At 34.9% G+C, this 20,977-nt stretch overlaps 1 protein-coding gene across 4 annotated transcripts in view; it reads right to left on the reverse strand.

Moving 5' to 3' along the window:
• The window catches only part of LOC150108248 (protein turtle-like), a 1,021,857-nt gene that overhangs the window by 593,331 nt on the left and 407,549 nt on the right, over positions 1 to 20,977 (reverse strand). For all 4 annotated transcript variants that reach the window (XR_016548124.1, XM_090390663.1, XM_090390666.1 and 1 more), the window contains exon 9: positions 12,454 to 12,565. Coding sequence is in view for 3 of the 4 variants with exons in the window: in XM_090390663.1 (XP_090246789.1) it covers positions 12,454 to 12,565 (112 nt within the window). In the remaining variant the exon portion in view is untranslated. The remainder of the gene's footprint in view (positions 1 to 12,453; positions 12,566 to 20,977) is intronic.

A 20,977-nucleotide genomic window follows, 5' to 3' on the forward strand; every position in this document is an offset into this window, starting at 1 on the left:
TGTACATTCTAGTGTCCTGCACTAATGAGAAAACATCACTATCAACTAAGTAATTACATAATTAAGTAAAACAATTAAGTAATTAATAAAACTAAGTCTTCTCAGTTTTTGCTTTGTGCTGTTCTATGTATAACACTGAATGACTCACTGTTTTAAATTTGTCTATTGTTCTAATTCTACCTTGTATTCTATTACCTGTTGCCACTGATGATGATCTGTAATTTCAGACTGAAATAGAGGGCCTTTTAATAAATATTACTCATGTTATAAAAATAACTAACACTGGGTTTATTGGTCATAAAGATTTAATAATACTAGTCACCTACTAGTTTCACCATGTAAACTAGTGGCTTCATCTAGGTTTTTCAATTTGAACATACAAATATAAATAAACAACACTCATTGATTATGAATCAATACATTACTAAAAAAATACTGAATGCGTAGGAACCATCACACAATTCTATTTCCCCCACAATCACCACAACATTGAATGGAATAAGAGCTCCATGTCATACATAGAAGAGGACTACCTCTCCTGCAAAACAAAGAGGCTACAATGGTAATCCACTCACAAGGTACCCTAAACAGAAACCAAGGGATGATTCTGTGTGACATTTGGAAGTCACTCATCAGATCTCTAAATACATCAGAATTCAATTTCTCTGCAAACAATCGGATACACCTGCTGAACAATAACTGGCCATGTGCCAGCATCCACGCTCCACGTGTTTCTGTTGTACTTGTGTAACGGTTCCTATGCATTCGGTATTTTTTTTAGTAATGTATTGATTCGTAATCAATGCTTGTTGTTTATTTATATTTGTATGTTCATCCAAACCCAGATGAAGACACTAGTTTACGTGGCAAAACTAGAAGGTGACTAGTATTATTAAATCTTTACGACCAATAAACCCAGCATTAGTTATTTTTATTACATTAGTTTTGTGGTTAAAAATAAATATTAAATATATAAAACTTTTTCTTGTGTTATCATGTAAATTTTAAAAAATGTTAAGGCATAAATATCCTTAAAACAACACAAAAGGGGGACTCGGCAAGGTGGATGTGGAATTTATGCAGTTGCTAAGTGATAATTACCTGAAACAGCATAGCTTGAAAGGGACCAGGAGTTTGAGAGTGATGGATCTGGTAACAGCATCATGATACTGGGTTCGAGGCTATATTGTGACTGGTCAGTGAATTTAGCACTCATAGAATTTGGAATTTTATCTGTTTTACTGTGTTTTTCCTTAGAAAATTAGTGTTTTATTATTATTATTACTTAACACCTCCAGGCAGTCCAAAGACTCATCGAAGGAGGGCACCTGCTCTACAACTCTGTCTCCACCACTCAAATCCACCAACTGACTGCAACTATACCAATGCCATCTACCGCCAATCACCACCACTACTATTTCCACAGACAATCATAAACATCCATGCCCACGGCAGAATTCGAACTTGCAGCCCCTTTGGCTGGAGAGTCGGATACGCTAACCACTTGGCCAGCCTGGCTGGCGGCTTGTTCAAAGAAGTATATAAAAGGATTGTTGGAAGAAGTGAGAGTGAAGAGTGAGAAAGTGAAAATTGTAAGTATATTACCTTAATATGATAAAAATGAATGCAAACAATTCAATGTGTAGGCTATGTAGAAGGAGTGAATTTGAGTTTTTGGATGTGTGGAGCAAGTTTGAGGGAAGATTGGATTTGTATAAGACAGATGGGCCTACCCATGAATGTGTTTGGTATTAGGAGTCTTGAAAAACTAATAAATAGCATGAGACCTGACACAGAAAGTCAGGGAAACTAAATTATAATCGGAGGAATGGTGAGAATCTGTGTGTAAGAGCAACAGTGTTATGTAACTGTGTTAATGACAGGAATGGGCATTATCATGGAAATTATTACAAGGAGAGAACAATTTCGATTTTATATTCATCCAGTTTGTACACATCAAATGTGTGCAAAGATGTCTGCATATATAAGACACTAGGGAAGAAGAGAACAATAGAGATCAGCAAGTTGTCCAACCATGTCATGAAGACTACAGACAAGAGCATTCAAAACATGCAGGTATCTTGTTATGCTTGTACACGAATGCTAGAAGTATCAGAAACAAAGGGATACAGTTTGTTGCCTTGTTCAATGTCAGGACCTCAGATTGTAAGCATTGGTGAGACTGGCTATTGGAAGCAGACATACTAACTGATATTGCGCATAAAGGATACAGTATTATTGGGACACTGAGAAGCACCCCCTCTTCCCTGGCTGCCTGCCCTAACATTGCTCCACCAAATATACAGAGAAGACAAGCCTCGATTAAAGTATTAAATAAAGTAATGAGCAACCCGCTCCTACCCCTGCACCAGACTCTCATAAATCCACCTAGTATTTGCCTAAAATCACGAAACCCTTTCTGGTCCATGGATAAATTCTCTTCAGCTGCCTTACCATCAACACCTGACATGTGGAGAGAACAATGGTCCAACAGTTTTCCAACGAATGGTTTCCTGGTTGAAGATCCCTGTGCTCCGCAGCCTAGTTTGGCCCTTCCTAGGAAGATTTGGTCATTTATCAACAGGATCAGAACTAACCAGGGCAGATGTGGCTACCTACTACATAAATGGAGACTATCAGACCACCCTTATTGTGACTGTTCCCCTGTGGCCCAGACGATCACTCATATTGTGAATGACTGCCCAAGGTGTCGATTTCATGGTGGTGGCTTCAAGGACGTCCATGCGGTGACAGATGATGCCCTGGATTGGCTTTCTGGTCTGGACATTAACCTGTAGCTGTCTTTGCCATAAGAATAAATAAATAAATAAGTGTTGAGACCAATGATTGTTATACTAGTAACAGTTTTCCATGTGGCAGAATATGAAACCATCAGGTGTGCGGTGGAATCTAACAATATCAAATACATAGTGGGGTGTTATAACAAAACTAACACGTTAACTGGTAGATCGGTTTCTAATGATAAGGAATGCATCACTAAATGGAGACAATGGGTGAGAAAATAGAATAGGATACTTTAATTATCCAAACAATGATTGGGTAGCAGTAAAATCTCATTAGAAGAATGAAACTGAATTTATTGAGCTGTTGCAAGACTCACTTAGGATCATGCAATACTCACTTAGGAAGTGATTAAGTTTATGAATTTTCCATTCAGAAAATTTTACATGCTGAACTACAAAGCAGGAAATTATGACCAACAGAGAAGTTTACTGGGTTCAGCACAATGGTGATGGTTGCTGGATGGGAAGAATATCAACAGTGCATATGGGAAGCATTTAAAAAATACTTAAATGATGCAATATCAGAATGTGTCATGAGAGTTTGAGGAATAAATAGGTTAGGAGTCAAATGGATGTGCAATCTTCTAAAGCAAGAGATTTGTAAGAAAAGGATGATGTGAAAGGAACTGTGTGCATAAGGATGATATCCATTATGAAAATTATAAGCATCAGGCCAGAAGAGTCACAACTGTTATATGGAAAACTAAGTCTAAACATGAAAAGAAACTGCCTCTGCAAACTAAAGATAAACTTCCAAAGAATTCTATCAATATGCTAAAAGTAAAAGAAGGAATGAATATGAAACAATAACTGTACTGAATGCAGATGTTGTGAGGGTGATATAGATGTAGAAAAGGTTGTTCAATTAATTAGCTCTGGCAGAAGTTCCAAGGCAGTGTAAAGATGATAAGACTATAAAAAGGTGGCTATAAAACAGAAGTAGCAAATTATAGACCAAGTAGTATCTAAGAGTGGTGATGAAGGTATTGGAAAACTTGGTTAAGGGTAGAATTCAAGAATGGATGGATAGGAATAGGATACTCTATGGTGGGAAGCATGGCTTTGCAAAAGGTAGGGCCTGTCTTAGTAATTTACTCACATTTTATAACAGTGATAACAGAATTAGAAAACATGGAAAAGTATTACAAAAGCTGGAACAAATGGGAATGGATATGAAGCTGGTAGCATTGAGGTTGTTGACAGACAGACAGACACTAGACATAATAAATTTAGGATTAAACTAAATTTATTATAGTCTAACCAAGTGAAAAATAAACTTTCAAGACACTAGACAGTAGTCTTGCTTTTAGAGAAACTTGTGCCATAGTTCTATACACAAAAATACAAGGTAAAAGAATTATTTATTAAATATACTGCCATATATTTCAGTCTGAAATTAACAGACCATCATCAGTAGCTTAAAAAACAGTTGTTCCAAGGTAGATCGCAGACAATTGATTTATTCAAAATAGAATGAGCTGCATGATGTTAAATCACCAATAGCGCTATGCTTTTAACTAAAGAAAAAGTTAATCATAACAGTGTAAAAATAAATTGCATATATATATATAACTTATAATATCATACTTAACAGATCATCAGATAGATGTAGTATCTAGTCGGTTTCTTAAGACCTTATGTCTTTATAAATTACCATTCTTGGTTCAATAGTAATTGGGAAAAAAAAAAGTTTTAATGATGTGGTATTCTAATTGAACTTGCCCATATTTTTGATGAGAACAGGCAGTCATTCCAATTCAAGTTAGGGCAGGGAAGCATGGTTTCAGCACTCTCCTTAAATGAGCATTCAAATTTGTACCAACATCTATGTAGAAGCCATGTTTCAGACCAAAGAATGTTGTGGTCTGTCTCTTTTCCATGTGGAGCTAATCCAGACTTATCAGATTTTTTCTGAAAAATACATGATTGATGTTCTTGTATTCTTTTTTCTACTGAGTGTTGCAGAGTACTCACTCTACATCGACAATACTATGGGTTTACAAGAGAGTGGGAATCACAAAAAATAATAAAAAAATAAAATAAAATAAAATAAAAAAGACAGAATTGTACAGAATTAAAGTTCACTAGATTATTCTCACTATAATGAAGAATGATAAGGAGATCATGTTTAAGACAGGTTATGAAAGATCCTGAAGCTTGAATAATATTAGTACTGCACAGTTTGTTGAATAAAGAAGAAGAATAGAGTGTACTCTCATCAGCAAAACTACAAATAGAATTTGTGGTCAGTGAGAGAAAACAGGAGGAAGAAAAATACCAAACCCCAACTCTGGAGTATACTTCATTGACAGAGATATCTGAAAAGAGAAACATCCACCCTGACAAACAGTGAATGACCAGAAAAGAAACTGGTGACCCAGTCACAAAGGTTAAAAACAGACCATAAAATAATAGCTTGAAAAGTGGACCTCTATACCAAACCCAAATAAATGTCCTGGAAATGTCAAGAGTTTCTCCAAATCTTTATTGGCTTGTGTCCTGAGGTAGGTAAGGCTAGCTGTAAGACCTGATGCAAAACAAGAATGGTAGAATCCATATTGATGATCAATTAATTGGTGGGCCTTATCTCAGGTAATGAAGCAGTTGCTGTTGATGAGCTTCTTCCTTATTTTCAAGAAGATTGAGGTGAGGGTAATGGAATAGTAGTTTGATGGCTGACTTTTATATCCTTTTTAATTATATATATGCTGGCTGGATACAAGTTTGCTATACAAGTAAGGATTTTTCTTATGATTTCTGGCAAAAGATCAAGGGATGCATAAAGAAAGCTGTTTTTAGTATAATAGGAAGTCATTATAGGAGGTAAAAATTTTCCTTGCTGTCTATATCAGATTTGAAGATATTAGAATTCAAGAATCGCCGATAAACATGGTCGATTTTCCTGAGTTTACGGGACGAAAAACCCGAGTTTCCGGGAGAAAAAATATATTTGCCCGCGCCAGAGATTGACTAACTCGGGAACCGGTCGACTTTATTTGACTCGGGAACCGGACGGTATTTGACTCAAGCCATTTAAAATATGAATTTCTATCATAGTCTGATTTGATACACTTGACACTTGTTGGAAATCAGGACTTGGATAGCTATATTTAGTCCAAGAACTTGTTTTAATTCATAGAGCAGAAAGTGGAATCAGACAAAATATGAGGCATGGAAATCATGGAGATCATTCATGCAATACCATGAGGGTTGATTTCTAGAGAAGGAAACATGACAAGATTATGGCCAGAGTTACTGAGAGGGGGGGGGGGGCTCTCAGTAACTGGCACCACCTGATATCTGCATTTATTTGAAGGAGAGAAGGTGGTTAAGAAAGATCCAAGGTGTTGGGAGAATGATGAGAATTATCTTGATAGTATTCTGAGTAGTAGATCAGCAATTTTCATGATATCATTACAAATAGCAAATACATAGCATCTCTCTCTTATATCTCTGTGAAGTTAAGAATGGGAAGGCAGTTTGAATCATGAACATGAAAGTCTCCAACAATGACGATCTCACTAGTTGAATAACTAGAATTTGGAAAATCAATTTTTAGAAAATAATCAAAGAGCTCAGAATAACAATTCTGAGTTGTAGATCAGCAATTTTCATCATATCATTACAAATAGCAAATACATAGCATCTCTCTCTTATATCTCTGTTAAGTTAAGAATGGGAAGGCAGTTTGAATCATGAACATGAAAGTCTCCAACAATGACGATCTCACTGGTTGAATAACTAGAATTTGGAAAATCAATTTTTAGAAAATAATCAAAGAGCTCAGAGTGGTTGAAATAGGAGAGCAGTAAATACTACAAATATATCATAAAGAGGGGATTATAAGTTGAGTGATCTCTGGCACAAAATGTCATCTTTTACAAATGCATAAGTTTGTAGTTTGGATATTAAGATGGATAGCTAGTGTTTAAGCTGCTAATTTAAGAATTAATGGATCTAGTTTTGAAGTGTATAAATGGTGACACACATTCATGAAGTTTGAACTGAGGCCAAAAATGCCAGCAGTGTGGATATGAGTGGGTATTTTTTTATAAATATATTAGGTGTAATGTGTGTATATATATATAGTGGATAGAAGATGAAGGAATGATATGATTGAGACATTTAAATTTCCGAGAGATATTTACAGCAGTTTACACTGGGAAGCCTTTCTTTTAGTGTTGCACGGTGATCAGCATTCATTTCATTTCATTTCAATTCATTTAAATTCCTCTTTAGAAGAAAGACGAATTTAAAGTTATCAGCAGTACTTTTCTAAAAAATGTTGCAGCCAAAACACTATTAACAAAATTCTCTACAAGACCTCAATAAAAAAACAAAGATAAACTAGACTACAATAAAACTATAACCATTCCTTACATTAACGGGAAATCAGATAAAATAAACAGAATACTATAGAAATACAACCTCAAAGCCACCTTTAAACCTCCTGCAAAATTAAAAAGCTTACTCAACTCATTCAAAGACCCACTTCCTCCACTGTCCCACCCTGGAGTATACCATATTTATTGTACCTGTGATCTAACATATATAGGGGAAACAGGATGCACAATTCTTATCAGATTCTTATCAGATCTCCATAAACGACAGATTAAATATAATAAGTATGGTGAAGCTGGCCTTTCTGATCATGCCCAGAACATTTTACATAGAATTGACTGGAAAAGCACCAGTTGTTTACATCACACCAAACACATGGTATGAATGCAAATTTAAGGAGGCCTGTGAGATTCTTATCAACCACCCCAATCTGAACAATAATGATGGTCTAAAAGTCCCAAGCATATGAAAGGCACATATTCTACCCACAGAACCTCTCCACCTAAGAGTTAACTATAAACAGGACTGTAGATAATCCAGAATCCTAAATCTAATATAACAATTGTAATGTTAAAAATAGGACATCATTGTTACTGTAAGAAAACTCTCTATAAGAAAGAACGTTTCTCTCATGTTATCTTAAAGAGAATTCAGCTTTGGTGTAGTTTCTAAATAATTAATTAATTTGTAATTTTATCTGTATTTTTTTTTTTTTCACTAGAGGTCATGCCAGTAGAATAACCAGTGATCAAATCATTGTTTCTTTAGCTTACTGTGTGAAACGTAACTCAGCTTGTCCTTGTATATTTGTATATACTCCAGAAGATGACCTTAATATGAAGGCCGAAACGTTGGGAAATTAAAATAGTTATTTATAACATGGTTATAAAGTCCATAATTTCTAAAATGAATTACACTGGGAAGATTTTTCATATGGTAAAACAAGGGAAAAAGGCCATACCTAGAAATTGTGAAAGGATACAGAAAGTAAGAGGATGATATGAAATGTATTTCCTGATAGAGTGATGAAAGTGTAGATGGTGGATGGGTTTAAAGAATGCTATGATAGACTTTGTGTTGTCTAAGATCCCCCCCCCCCCCCCATAGTGAGACTGATGTCATGAAGATCATGAGTAATAATTTGGATTTTCCATGAAGAATTTGATATTTATAAGTTTTTGTTAATTTTTTTGTAGAATTTTGTTTTATGATCAACAGTGTTGCTGTTATTTTTGTGAATGTCATTCAAGATTGGTAATACTGAAAACTTGAATTGCAAGGACATGCAGCCTGAGGGCAAAATACTCTTCAATAACTCTCCTCTCACAGGGAGTACCCAGCTTCCTATATACATGAATATCCTTGACAGTACCTCCACATACTGCTCTACTCAGACTTCCTTGGCATGATCTCATATAGCAAGTGGTAGCAGGGTTATTCACTAGCTGACAGGGAAGTTTCCTAGTTTCCTGACAAATTACAATTCAGTTCAGTCCTGTCTGTTATCCAACAGCTAGCCTTAGGAACTGCTTCACTATTGTCTCCTCACATGGAAGGGATATTGGTCCTTTACTGAAATATAGTGTGTTGAGCACATCCATGAAGGATGTCACCCACACACACTACATGTGTGAAGTGAAGGGGGGGGGGGGAGAAACAGGAGACCCTACTCTGGAGACCAAACATTGTAGCAGCCACTTTAGGCCTCCAATAAAAAAACAGGGATGTGGACTTTCACAAGGCAATGAAATCATCCATCACCTAGGGCTCTAAATGGCATCTCTACAACTAGGAAGATATGCTTATAAGGTTTATAATGCTCATAGTCACCACCATCATCATCATCATCATCAAATTCCTGACATTTACCCTCAAGGGGGTATACAGGATATTATAGTACTACATGAATAACTTACATCATTACTAACTTCCTATCTACAATTTTCTTCCAAATCAATCTGTTACCTGTCAAGACTCCAACATCATCAGATTTTATATTTGTATCTTCTAAGGCACTTTTTTTTCATATCAATCCACCTATATCTTAGTCTTCCTCTAGGTCTTATTCCTGCCAGAGAACACTTGTTTTGCTTATCTTTCCCTTCCCATTCTGTTTAAGTGACCATACCACCTGAGATTAGCTCTGCTAACACATTCCTGGATGCTAACAATGCTAAGTTCTTTCCTAATATCCTCATTTTTAATATGATATTGTGACCGATGCCATCTATCATGCCCCTAATCGTTCTCAGGGCTCTCATATCAGTGGTCTCTAGTCTTTGGTCAAGTGTTTTACTTCTAACCCAGCTCTCAGATCCATAAGTTAAAATTGGTTTGAACACTGTCTTGTATACAGCTAATTTAGCATTTTGACTAATTTCCTTATTCCATATAAATTTATTCAATTGACTTCCTACTATAACAACTTTATTGATTCTGTTGTATATTTCCATATTTAAATTATCATTTTCACTAAAAAATTGTGCCTAAGTAGCTGAAATGTTTTTCTTGTTCTCTGGTTCTCCATTCACAATGCAGTTGATATTTTCAGTGCTTCTGCCTATTTTCATTGTTCTTGTTGTGTTATTGCTGACCTTCATACTAGATCTATTACAACAGTTATTCAATTTAGCCAGGCGAATCTTGCAGACTTCTAGCAGACGTATTTAGAAGTATAACATCATCGCATAAAGCAAAGAGCTGAGATTAATATCTCCAATTTTGATATCAGGCATAATACCACTTTCCTTCAAAATGCAAAACACATAGATAATAAATAACAGAGATGATAAGGTACATCCTTGTCTGACACCAGATTTAACATCAAAACAATCTTCCTGTACTTCCTTCAATTCTAATTGCTGACTTACAACTCAAATAAGACTAAGTATTGCTTGATATAATGCTCCATTGACACCATACAACTGTAGCGTTTTTAGCAGATTTTCTCTTGGCACCTTCTCATATGCCTTTTCCAGATCTACAAAACTTAAATACAGGTGTTTTTGTTATATTCCCATGATTTCTCAACTATTTGTTGTCAGGTTAAAATATGATCCAGACAGCCTCTATTTGGCCTGAATCCAGCTTGTTCTTCACCACATTTTCCTTCCACAATTCTTCTCAACCGTTTCTCAAGTATACTTGCATAAATCTTACCAAGAACACTCAGTAGGGAAATACTTCTAATTCTCACATTCAGTTTTATTTCCCTTTTTGTATATGGGTAGTATGAGAGCTCTGCTCCAATGGTCTGCAATTCTTCCATCTGTCCAGGCATTCTGAACTATGCAGTGTAGCCGCTGTAAGACTTTTATACCCCCATACTTGAGCATTTTTGGTAGAATATCACTACTCCCACCCTTTCCACTTTTCAGGCTTTTGATGGCTTTTTCTACTTCAAGTATGGATATGTATTCCTGATAACATGCTGTTGAATATTTTTTACTACTGTGCTGTCACTAATTGTTTCGTTTAGCAACTTTTTGTAGTAATTACTCCATATATCAAGGATATCTTTTTCACCAGTTTTCATGTCACTTTTATCATCTCTAATTCCTTTTACAGTTCTCTTTCCTCCACTTTTGAGCTTTTTCAACAGCCTCCAGAATATTCTGCCACCTTCTTGATATTTATTTTATATGTTCTTACCAAAGTCTTCCAATGACGTTTGTTTAGGTAGTTTTACACAGTGTTTAGCTTTCTTACATTTGTCTCTGTATTCTCTAAGAGCACAAACTGACTTACTTGACAGGATCTTTTGATATGCTTTCTTCTTTTCCTTCAACTGCCTCTTTAACTTCCTGTGTCCACCACAGAGTTCTGATTTTTTTGTACTTGCAGACAACCTCACCACATACCTCTCTGGCTGAATCAACCAATATTTTCTTCAGGATTTGCCACTGAATCTCCAAGGTTTAGTTACTGTTTTTAAACTCTTTCATTTTTTTTCAATAATATTTGTGTATTTTAGTCTATAGTCCACACATCTGAGAGCTGCTCAACTTTCATTTGCTTTAAAACTTTCTTACATGTTTTTCTTTTCAATATGAAATAAAATTTTATCCTGCTGAAGACGAAATGGTAATCAATTCCAATTTTAAATCCTCTGTACACTCTAGTGTCCTGCACCAGTGAGAAAACATCACTATCAACAATAACATAGTTAATTTTCTTATTCCTTGCCTCTTCTCTTCTCTCCATGTGAATTTGTGCACATTTTTATGTTAGAACATTGTGTTAATAATAACCAGTCAATGTCCTGAGCAGAAATCCAGCAAGTATTTGCCATTATTATCAGCTTTAGCTCTTTTCTCCAAATTTTCCAAAATATTTTTGTATGTCTGACAATCATTTCCTACTCTGCTATTTAGATCCCTAACAAGGACCAACTGTTCCTTTTTCATTGCGTCAGTTGCTTTCTCTAAAGCCCCTAAAAATTCCTTCACTTCTTCCTTAGTAGAACCTTCTGTGAGACCATAGGCACAAATAAGTCTCACTGTCCAGTTCCTCATTCTGATATTTGCCCCACATCACTCTACTTGATATTACTTGCCATTCAAGAAGATTAGCCTTGTATTTAGGGTTCAATACTATGGCTACACCCTATTTTCCCTGACTGTCATTGCCTGAACATAACATTTTGTATTTATTGCTTAGAAAAATATCATCAGATTTTGTCTTTTTTGTTTCACTGTTTTGTTTCAGTCACTCCTATTATGCTGAACTGGTACTTATCCAATTCCTGAGCTAGCTCTATTTCTTTGCCATTCAGACTTCTTATGTTAATAGTACCGATCTTGAACTCTGGTGATGTTCAGTTGGAGGTGAGTTTCAGAATTTGTTCTAGTAGCTGACTTTTCGCTGTTCACCCTGGTTCCCTGATGAAAACAACGGGCACCTTGTTCAACTGGGCGATGCCCCAGCCAGCATGAAATTCTGTCTTGTTGTACCATCATTTTATATTTTGGTTTAAACTAATAAGAATACAATTTGTTCAGCTAAATCCCGAATTGCCAGCCCTTCCTCATTCTTTCAGTAACCATGTAGAACAGGGTGCACCACGAGAAGGTGAGGATTGGACATTAGATCAGAAGTCCTGGTTGGTTCTCAACATTCCTTTAAAAGCTATGTGGAGGTCTCCTCTCAGTTATACAGCTCTAATCCTTAAGCATCCCTGTAACCATGTATTTAAAATACAAATAGAAATTAAAATAAGTCTAAATCTTTTATTTATAAAGGTTCTTATAAATAAATTTTACAATAAATAGTTTCAAAATGTAAAAAATGTCGAAGAACTATGACTTACCAAATAACATATGTCTGCTCATGACCACCATCATATGCTGGAAGCCAAGTTAAAGTTGCAGCAACAGCACTTGTATTAACCGTTACATTAGTTGGGGCATGTGGAGTGGTGCCTACAAAATATTTTTTACACTGTAAGAACATTTAACATGATATCCTGAAGTTTCATTTTTATAACAATAATAATAATAATTTATCAATGATTTAAATTCGTGTATTAATAGTAAAATTTCTCTCTTTGCTGATGCTGTAAAATTAGGGAGAGTAGTAAACTGCCCAGATAAGTTCATGTCTCTTCAGAATGATCTTAAAAGACTAGTAGCATATACAGCAAAGTGAAAATTTAAAGTTCGATTTGGAAAAATGTAAATATTTGGTTTGGTACAAAAGTATGATTAGATGGATGTAAATTTAATGGGAAGGATTTGAAAAGTGTTACTGAATATAACGACTTTAGTTGGATGACGAATTTATATTGATAAATACAACAATTTAAACACAGTAGATTGTTGGTCTAATTGAAAGAAGCTTTATGTACAAGTAGAAGTTATAAAGTTATAAGTCTCTGGTCAAGACATTCTTGGATTATGGCTCATAGCCTCTGATCACTTAGATTTTTAATGGACGTAAAATTTATGCTGAAGGATTAAATCCAGGGGAGGGGAGACTTAACTGAAGTTTATAAATTAGTTCATAACAAACATAATGTAGATCTAGTCTCTACTGCACTTGGGTGAGCCTGAATGTACTAGGAATATAATAAATAGATTAGGGTTATAGCTACGGCAGGAAAGAAGGGTTTCCCCAAAATGTTATGAGTAGAGAGTAAGTTAAAAAAAATAATCAAGTAATAAAAAATAGTAGGCACGTTCATGTAACTATTATCTATTTTAATTATGGAACTAGGGAGGATTATTAATTATAGTATAATTGTCTCCTGGTGTGTTGCTAAATAATGGTATTATTGTTGATAATTACTATTATGGTCTTAACACCAGTCAGATGATTAGTAAACAGGGGAGAGAGAGAGAGAAATGTACTATGATATTACTGTTGACTGTCAATATCGGTGAAGAATTTTGGATAACAGTTACTATGTGTAGTTCATATCGTGTGTGTATATATCATATATATGTGTTTATATATATATATATATAGAGAGAGAGAGAGAGAGAGAGAGAGAGAAAAGAGAAAAAATCATATAAAAGTATGAAAGGGAATGCAAGGGAAACATCACGAATGTAAAGGAAGAAGTGGAAGCTATCCTACTCAAGGTTTAAGAATAGGTAATCATCTTCCGAAATGGAAGATGATTTATGTGTTTCAGATGCCACAGTCATGTTTGCTAGCATACAATTCAACTGTTGTTTGAATTGTGTTGAAAGTTTATTTTTCACTTGGTTAGACTATAATACATTTAGTTTAATCCTTTATCCAAGTGTGAGCAAACAAAGTTTGCACCTGAAAGTATCTTCAGGAGTGGGGTAAGGTAGTACAACACCAAGCAACTCGTTGCAAAGGTAGAGCAAGCTTACATCACTCCTATCTCAGTATCTCCCATAATGCAAAACACATGTCCTTGCAGATATGTATAATGTTATGCATTAAGGGAAGGGCCACTACCCAGACTAGTTTCGACCTTTATTGAGGTCTCTTCAGTGCCCAGATGTGGAGATACCAGGCAGAAGCAATAGCAGTCATCTCTACCTATAGGAGTTGCCAAAAGGTGTGACACCTTTTTTATTAAATTACTCTGGATTTAGGGAAACATGTTGAAAGTTTATTTTATCTCCACATCTGGGCCTGGCTCTCACTGAAGAGACCTCAATAAAGATCAAAACTAGTCTGGGTAGTGGCCCTTCCCTTAATGCATAACATTATACATATCCGCAAGGAGATGTGTTTTGCATTATGGGAGATACTGAGATATGTGTGGAAAGAGAGGATCAGATTATGTGGATGCCTCAAATGCATTTGGTGACAGAAGAGATGTTTATGAAAGAGATGGGATGTATTTGAACATGGGAGGAGGATGATGCAGGCATCTGTCAAATATTTCGTTAAATATCTTGATGGTGTTATGTGAGAAAATAATGCATTTTGAATGCATTTAGAAACAGGCTGAAAATTCACTCAGCACGTGTTTATGATAACTTTGCCCGGTGAGCAGGCAAGTGGATTTCTGTAGCCCTGATTATAATAATCTTAGAAATCATCTTGGAGCAGTTCCATGATGGGCAATTTGAAGGGAGAGTATCATCAGTGAGTGAGAACTAGTAACAAAATATTTATTATCAGCAATTACAGCTCAAAATACTGGTCAAAATCTTAATACCAGAATTTCAGTATTTTTAATTTATGAAACCAGGATACCAGTCAATCAATCAACAACCATAGGTTCAACACCCGTAGGTGTCTGATGCCATTTTGATAAGATTCTTCCACTGCATTCTATTTTGTGCAAGATGACTCAGTTTATGCACAGAGTTTCTGCAACACTTGACAATGTCATTGCCCCATTCTCTGTTTGGTCTTCCTCTTTTGTTCTTTTCTTCAATCATTCCAAACAGCAATGTTTTTAATTTTAATTCTAATTTTTAACAAGGATACCAGTATTCCAAAAACAAACATTTCGCAAAATAATTTTGATAACAATCAGGTGCAATAAATATAAAGCAAAAACATTATTTGAATTCATGTTTTAATTCAAGTAGAATCTGAAAAGGCATTTTCTGCCCCTAATGTACCAAATATGTACCAAAATTAGATCCAGTTTATATGATAACTCTACTGATTGCTTATATTTTTAATATTTTTTTTGTTACAATAATAATAAATATTCTAACAAAAAAATATTAAAAATGCAGTTACTCTAAAACAAATACAAAAAAAAACAAAAAAACAACCTAATGATACTGTAAATTCCTGTTATGTTTAAGCATCTACACTATTGTCTGAATAAAGTGAGCTCTTAAAAAAAATGAATTTGTAAAATGAAAAAGGGGTCTTAAGAAACATAAGCAATCAGTTAAGTTATCATTTAAACTGGATCTAATTTTGGTACACATTTCATCAGTTGCAGAAAATGCCTTTTCAGATTCTATGCTGGTTGATGCTTTTTGCACTGAGATAATTGTAGATGAGATTCAGATTTTTCCCTTTGTTCTCTCATCTTCAAAAAATCTTATTTCCTTTCTACTCGTATTTTCTAGGATTTGAATTTTTTGGTAAGGAACAGTTAAAAGTCTTTATCTCATTAAAGTCAGAATTTTTTTATTTTGGAAAGAATTTTGGAACACTGATGTTCTATTCCATATTGGTCTTCTAACGTTGAATTCTGTTCATAATTTCCTGAAAGAGAAGGGCATTTTATTAAGCAAAGTATAATTTTCACTATAGCAACTTTACTCAATATGAGAAATAATTTGCTATCACCTGTCCCACTATGTAAATACTGATTATAAATTTGTATGATTCTGTGAAATCAGAATTTCAGTGTTGTTCTCTAGATATTTCAATTGTGAAAAATTTTCCTCATTAAAGGTGGAAACTGGTCTGGGTATTTAGCAGCATATACACATCAAAAAAGAGGTAAGTATGCATGTTTTGGATTGTGGGATAATAAGACACTTGATGTGAAATCAACAGCTTCTATATACAAGTAGACTTGTTACAAATGTACTTCAAGTGTAAACTTTTTTTTTTTTTACTTACACTTGGGTAAGAAAAAAACAAGAATATATTTCCATTATAAATTTTATTGCTGCATCTAAAGTTAAATTTGCTTTTTTTTTTCCTGGCATAGCACATCTACCACTAATTTTATAGGCATTAGAGTAGCGTAGCGTAGATATAGCCACAGATAATAAATTAAATTCATTCTCACAGAATTAATACTTGAATCTAAATCAATTAAAGCTTTCTGCACACAATACATCAACTAAAAAAAAATCTTTTAAGCATGTACAGTGAACTGTTCTAATGAGTCTTGTAATCTAATTGCAAGACAATTTCTTTGCCAAATTCTGCTACAACATATTCTGTAAATATTTATTATTTCTGGTTGGTGAGTTTCTAAAAATTCTAACGAGTTTTCTTATTTTAGAAGGGGAGATAAAGAATTGTGATAATAGAGATCATGAGGAACAGTACCTGAGGAATAGTGTTTTCTTTAATTACACCACCCTCATTAGAATCATCCTTTCATCATCATTGAGGAATAGTGTTTTCTTTAATTACACCACCCTCATTAGAATCATCCTCTCATCATCATTGAGGAATAGTGTTTTCTTTAATTACACCACCCTCGTTAGAATCATCCTCTCATCATCATTGAGGAATAATATTTTCTATAATTAGAGCACCATCATTGGAATCATCCTCTCATCATCATTGAGGAATAATATTTTCTATAATTAGAGCACCATCATTGGAATCACCCTCCTCATCATCATTTTCCTGTTCAGATTCAACAAAATTTTTCATTAACTGGATCTAATCAGGTATGTCAGTTATGTATATCGCGGACCAAATGATGATCAATATGTCAGCCACGGTGTGTCATCTGCGCCACATTCTCACACAAGAAGAACTGAACGATCCTGTTTGTGATCTAAAAGATGTCCAAGACCAAAGTGGAGTTACTGGGATCAAGACTTCTACAATGGAATACATTTTGAAAAATTATGGAAACTTTAGTTCAATATAAACCAAAATCAACACTTGATGTTTTGACCTTCATATCAAGGTCATCCTCTGAAGCATACACAATATATACAGAGAAACAAGCTGCACTACAATTTACATGGTTTGCTAAAGTTACTGACCAACTGTTACTACAATTATTGGCCTGACCTCTGGTGAAGAAAAAAAAAAACTTTACTACATAAAAGCTAGAGTCTTATTATTATTATTATTATTATTATCTATTAGGTTACAAAACTAAGAGTTGGGCTGGAGAGCAACAAGTTTATATATATATATTAAAAAAAAAAAAAATGTGATTATACATATAAATTCCAACAATTGGAATGGAATAGTTTCCTAAAGTCCTAAAGTATGCTAGATACTAAGTGGGCTGAATATGTGCCATCCAAATTCTTGGAATTTTTATGCCACCATTATTGTTGAGATTAGGGTGGTTAATCAGAATTTCACAGGCTTCTTTAAATTTTTTTCCATACCAGGTTTTTGTGTGATGTAAAGAGCAGGTACTTTTCCAATCAAATTTGGTGTAGGGTGTTGAGAGCATGATCTGAGAGGCCTGCTTCACCTAAATTGTTATATTTAATGTCTTTTGTGTTCTTTTTTACGTATAGGGATTGCATGTCCAGTTTCACCAATATAAGGTAAGTTACAGGTGCAGTAGATGCAATAAACTCCAGGATGTGCCAATGGGAGGAGAGGATTCTTAGAGGAGTTGAATATGTTTTTTAATTTTATAGGTAGTTTAAAAATGGCATTGAGATTATAATAGTGTAGGATTCTATTGATTTTTTCTGATAACCCTTTAATGTATGGGAGGCTATGGTTTTACTGTAATCTATATTCTTTTTTGATGAAGTTTTATGAATAACTTTATTAATAGTATTTTTGTTATATCCATTATTTATAAATGTGTTGCTAATAATTTTTAATTCTTGTTTAAGAGCATGTTGAATAGAGCAAATTGTTATAGCTCTGTGTTTAAGGATGTTAATGACTCCAAATTTATGCGATGGGTGGTGATATGCGTTAGCATGTATATATTGGCGAGTGTGTGTTGGTTTACAGTAAACCGTGAAGGATAGACTGCCTGAGGGAAGCAGTGTGACCAGTGTACCCAGTAATGGGAGTGAGTTCGGATTTTCAATTTTGATAGTAAATTGTATGCATTCATGTTGTTTGTTCAGGTGGCTAAGGAATGTGTTTAATGTTTATCGACCGTGTGGCCAGATAACAAAAACATCGTCAACATATCGAATCCACAATGTAGGTTTTAGAGTAAAGGAATCAAGAACACTTTGTTCAAAAGCTTCCATATAAAAGTTAGCAATTGCCAGGATAGTGGTGAGCCCATGGACGTATTTATTTTTGTAGGTAAAATTTATTTTGCCACACGAAGTAACCGGAACATAGTACGTGGACAAAGAGGGAAGTAATGTTGGGCAGAAAGAAAAGATCTACAATGGAATATTCTCAAGGAAAATGTCTGAATAACTTCATTTCGCACTCGTCATGAGCAGTTTCCACCTTGCTTCCAAAAGGAAGATCACCGTGTGTTCTACTACAATGTAGATCACCTGATGAATAGCCTTCAAACCAAACTTGACCTGCATGAATGACGATTATTCATAGACTTGTCGAAATTGAGTCTCAAAGCAGTGTTGCTGCATAATGGAAACCGGCTTCCATCCATTCCAGTCAGACATGTTGTCAACATGAAAGAAAAAATTTTTTAAAATTAAAAAAAAAAGGAAAAAGCAAGTACAGCTGGCATCTCTGCGGTAACTTGAAGGCAGTGTCTGTGTTGATGGGTCTGCAGCTGGGATATATGAAGTACTGCTTTTTTTTTGTGTGTGATTGGAACAGCCGAGCAAGGACTTTGCACTATGTGACGAGAGACTGGCCTGCGAAGAAATCCCTGAAGGTTGGAGAGAAAAATGTGCAACACCCAGCACTGGCAGAAATGCACAAAATTCTGCTACTGCCACTACACATCAAACTCGGTCTGGTAAAAAGAAGCTTCGTAAAAGCCATGGACCAGACTGATTCAGCTTTCAAGTACCTGGCTGGCAAATTCCCTTGACTCAAAGCAAAAATTAAAGAGTATGTTTTTGTGATCCTCAGATCTGAGAACTTTTCATTAACAAGATATTCAACAACCTACTACAGGTGATGAGAAAAAAGCCTGGGATGCATTTCGTCTGGTGTCATCTAACTTCCTCAGAAATGTCAGGGCGGAAAACTACAAGGAACTGGTTGCGAACTTGTTGTCTTTGTATCACAAACTTGGCTGCAATATGTTCTTAAAAATACACTTGCTCTATTCCCACTTGGCTTTCTTCTCCGACAACTGTGGAATAGTTAGTGATGAGCTTGGTGAACATTTCTATCAGGAGATTGCAATGATGGAGAAATGATACCAAGAAAAGTGGTCCACTTCCATGTTGGTTGACTACTGTTGTACATTTGCTAAGGATGACCCTGAGCAACTGTACAAGTGATAGGTGAAGCAACATCAGACATAGAAGCAGACATTTACTGGTATATGTGATAAATACATATGACTCTATTATATGAGAAACTATTGCAGATCTCTCACAAACCACAGCCAATTTTCTATTTTCATTGTCATATCTATGTTCAGCACCTCGAAATCTATAAGAAATGACTAAATTAAATTGGGGGACATGAATTTTGCAAAATTTTTTTGTCCAGTGTATTTTTAGATTTTTATAATAAAACAATCTCTAAATTTATTCGGTAATTAATTATGAATTAATTCATAAGTAAATGCAATATTTACTTCTTTTGTTGCAACAAAGTGTCTAGTAAATCAGATCTGAGTTCATGACATTTTTATGTTAACATTACATCAGTATGTCTTACAATCCCTCAGTTGCAAATTAATAATATTTATTTTTGTCAATTTTATAATCTTTATGTGAATAAATCATAAACAATTACCTTTTAAATTAGCAGTGAAAAACCAGTATTTTTGTATTAACATTGGTATTTGAATGTTGGAAAAAAATGATTGAAATCCTGGTATTCAGGTTCCAGGATCTCAACATTGTTGCTAGATGGATGCTTCTTCAACTGAAGATGTTATGGTGTAAAGTAAAATGACAAATGAAATCAAATAGGAACTGGTTAAGTATAAAGACAGAAGTGAAGAGCAACTGCATGAGAAATAGGCTAAGAAAGTAACCAGCATAGTAATGAAAACAAAACTGGAATATGAGAAGAGATTAGTCATGCAAGCCAGGGAAAATTCTAAGGACTTCTTTCATTAGTTCTTCAGTTTTCTGTAAGCACTGTGCATTATTTCCTAAGGATAAGGTTAAGAAAATTAATGCACAGTGCTTACAGAAAACTGTCCAGAGAGACATTTCAGTATGGAATATATCCATCCCAAACTGCGATGCAGCTCTCACAAAGGCAAACTGGCCCACTCCTCCTTCAGAGCAAGGATAAGGCCTTTTTTGTTTTCTGGAGGGGAATGTTGAGCAGCAATGTGTCTCCTTATTGCATCCCAAATGTGTTCCATGGGGTTGAGATCTGAGAAATGTACTGGCCACGTGATTCAATTAATATCCTTAGTCTCCAGAAGTATCTCCACCACTCATGTATGATGTGGTGTGACACTGATACCCATAAAAATGCATTCTTCACCTACAGCACCATGGAACAATCAATGATGTTGAAGAACTTCCTTGCAAAATTGTTCACCAGTCATAGTCCCTTTTTCCAGCACTTGTAGGAAAGACTAAAATAACTCTCATCTGTAAAGAGTATATTAGCCTATTGGTGTCTTGTCCAAT

The sequence above is a fragment of the Typopeltis vanoorti genome, chromosome 3 (genome assembly GCF_054136105.1).
Source record: "Typopeltis vanoorti isolate ZY-2024b chromosome 3, IOZ_Tvanoo_1.0, whole genome shotgun sequence".
Lineage (NCBI taxonomy): Eukaryota > Metazoa > Arthropoda > Arachnida > Uropygi > Thelyphonidae > Typopeltis > Typopeltis vanoorti.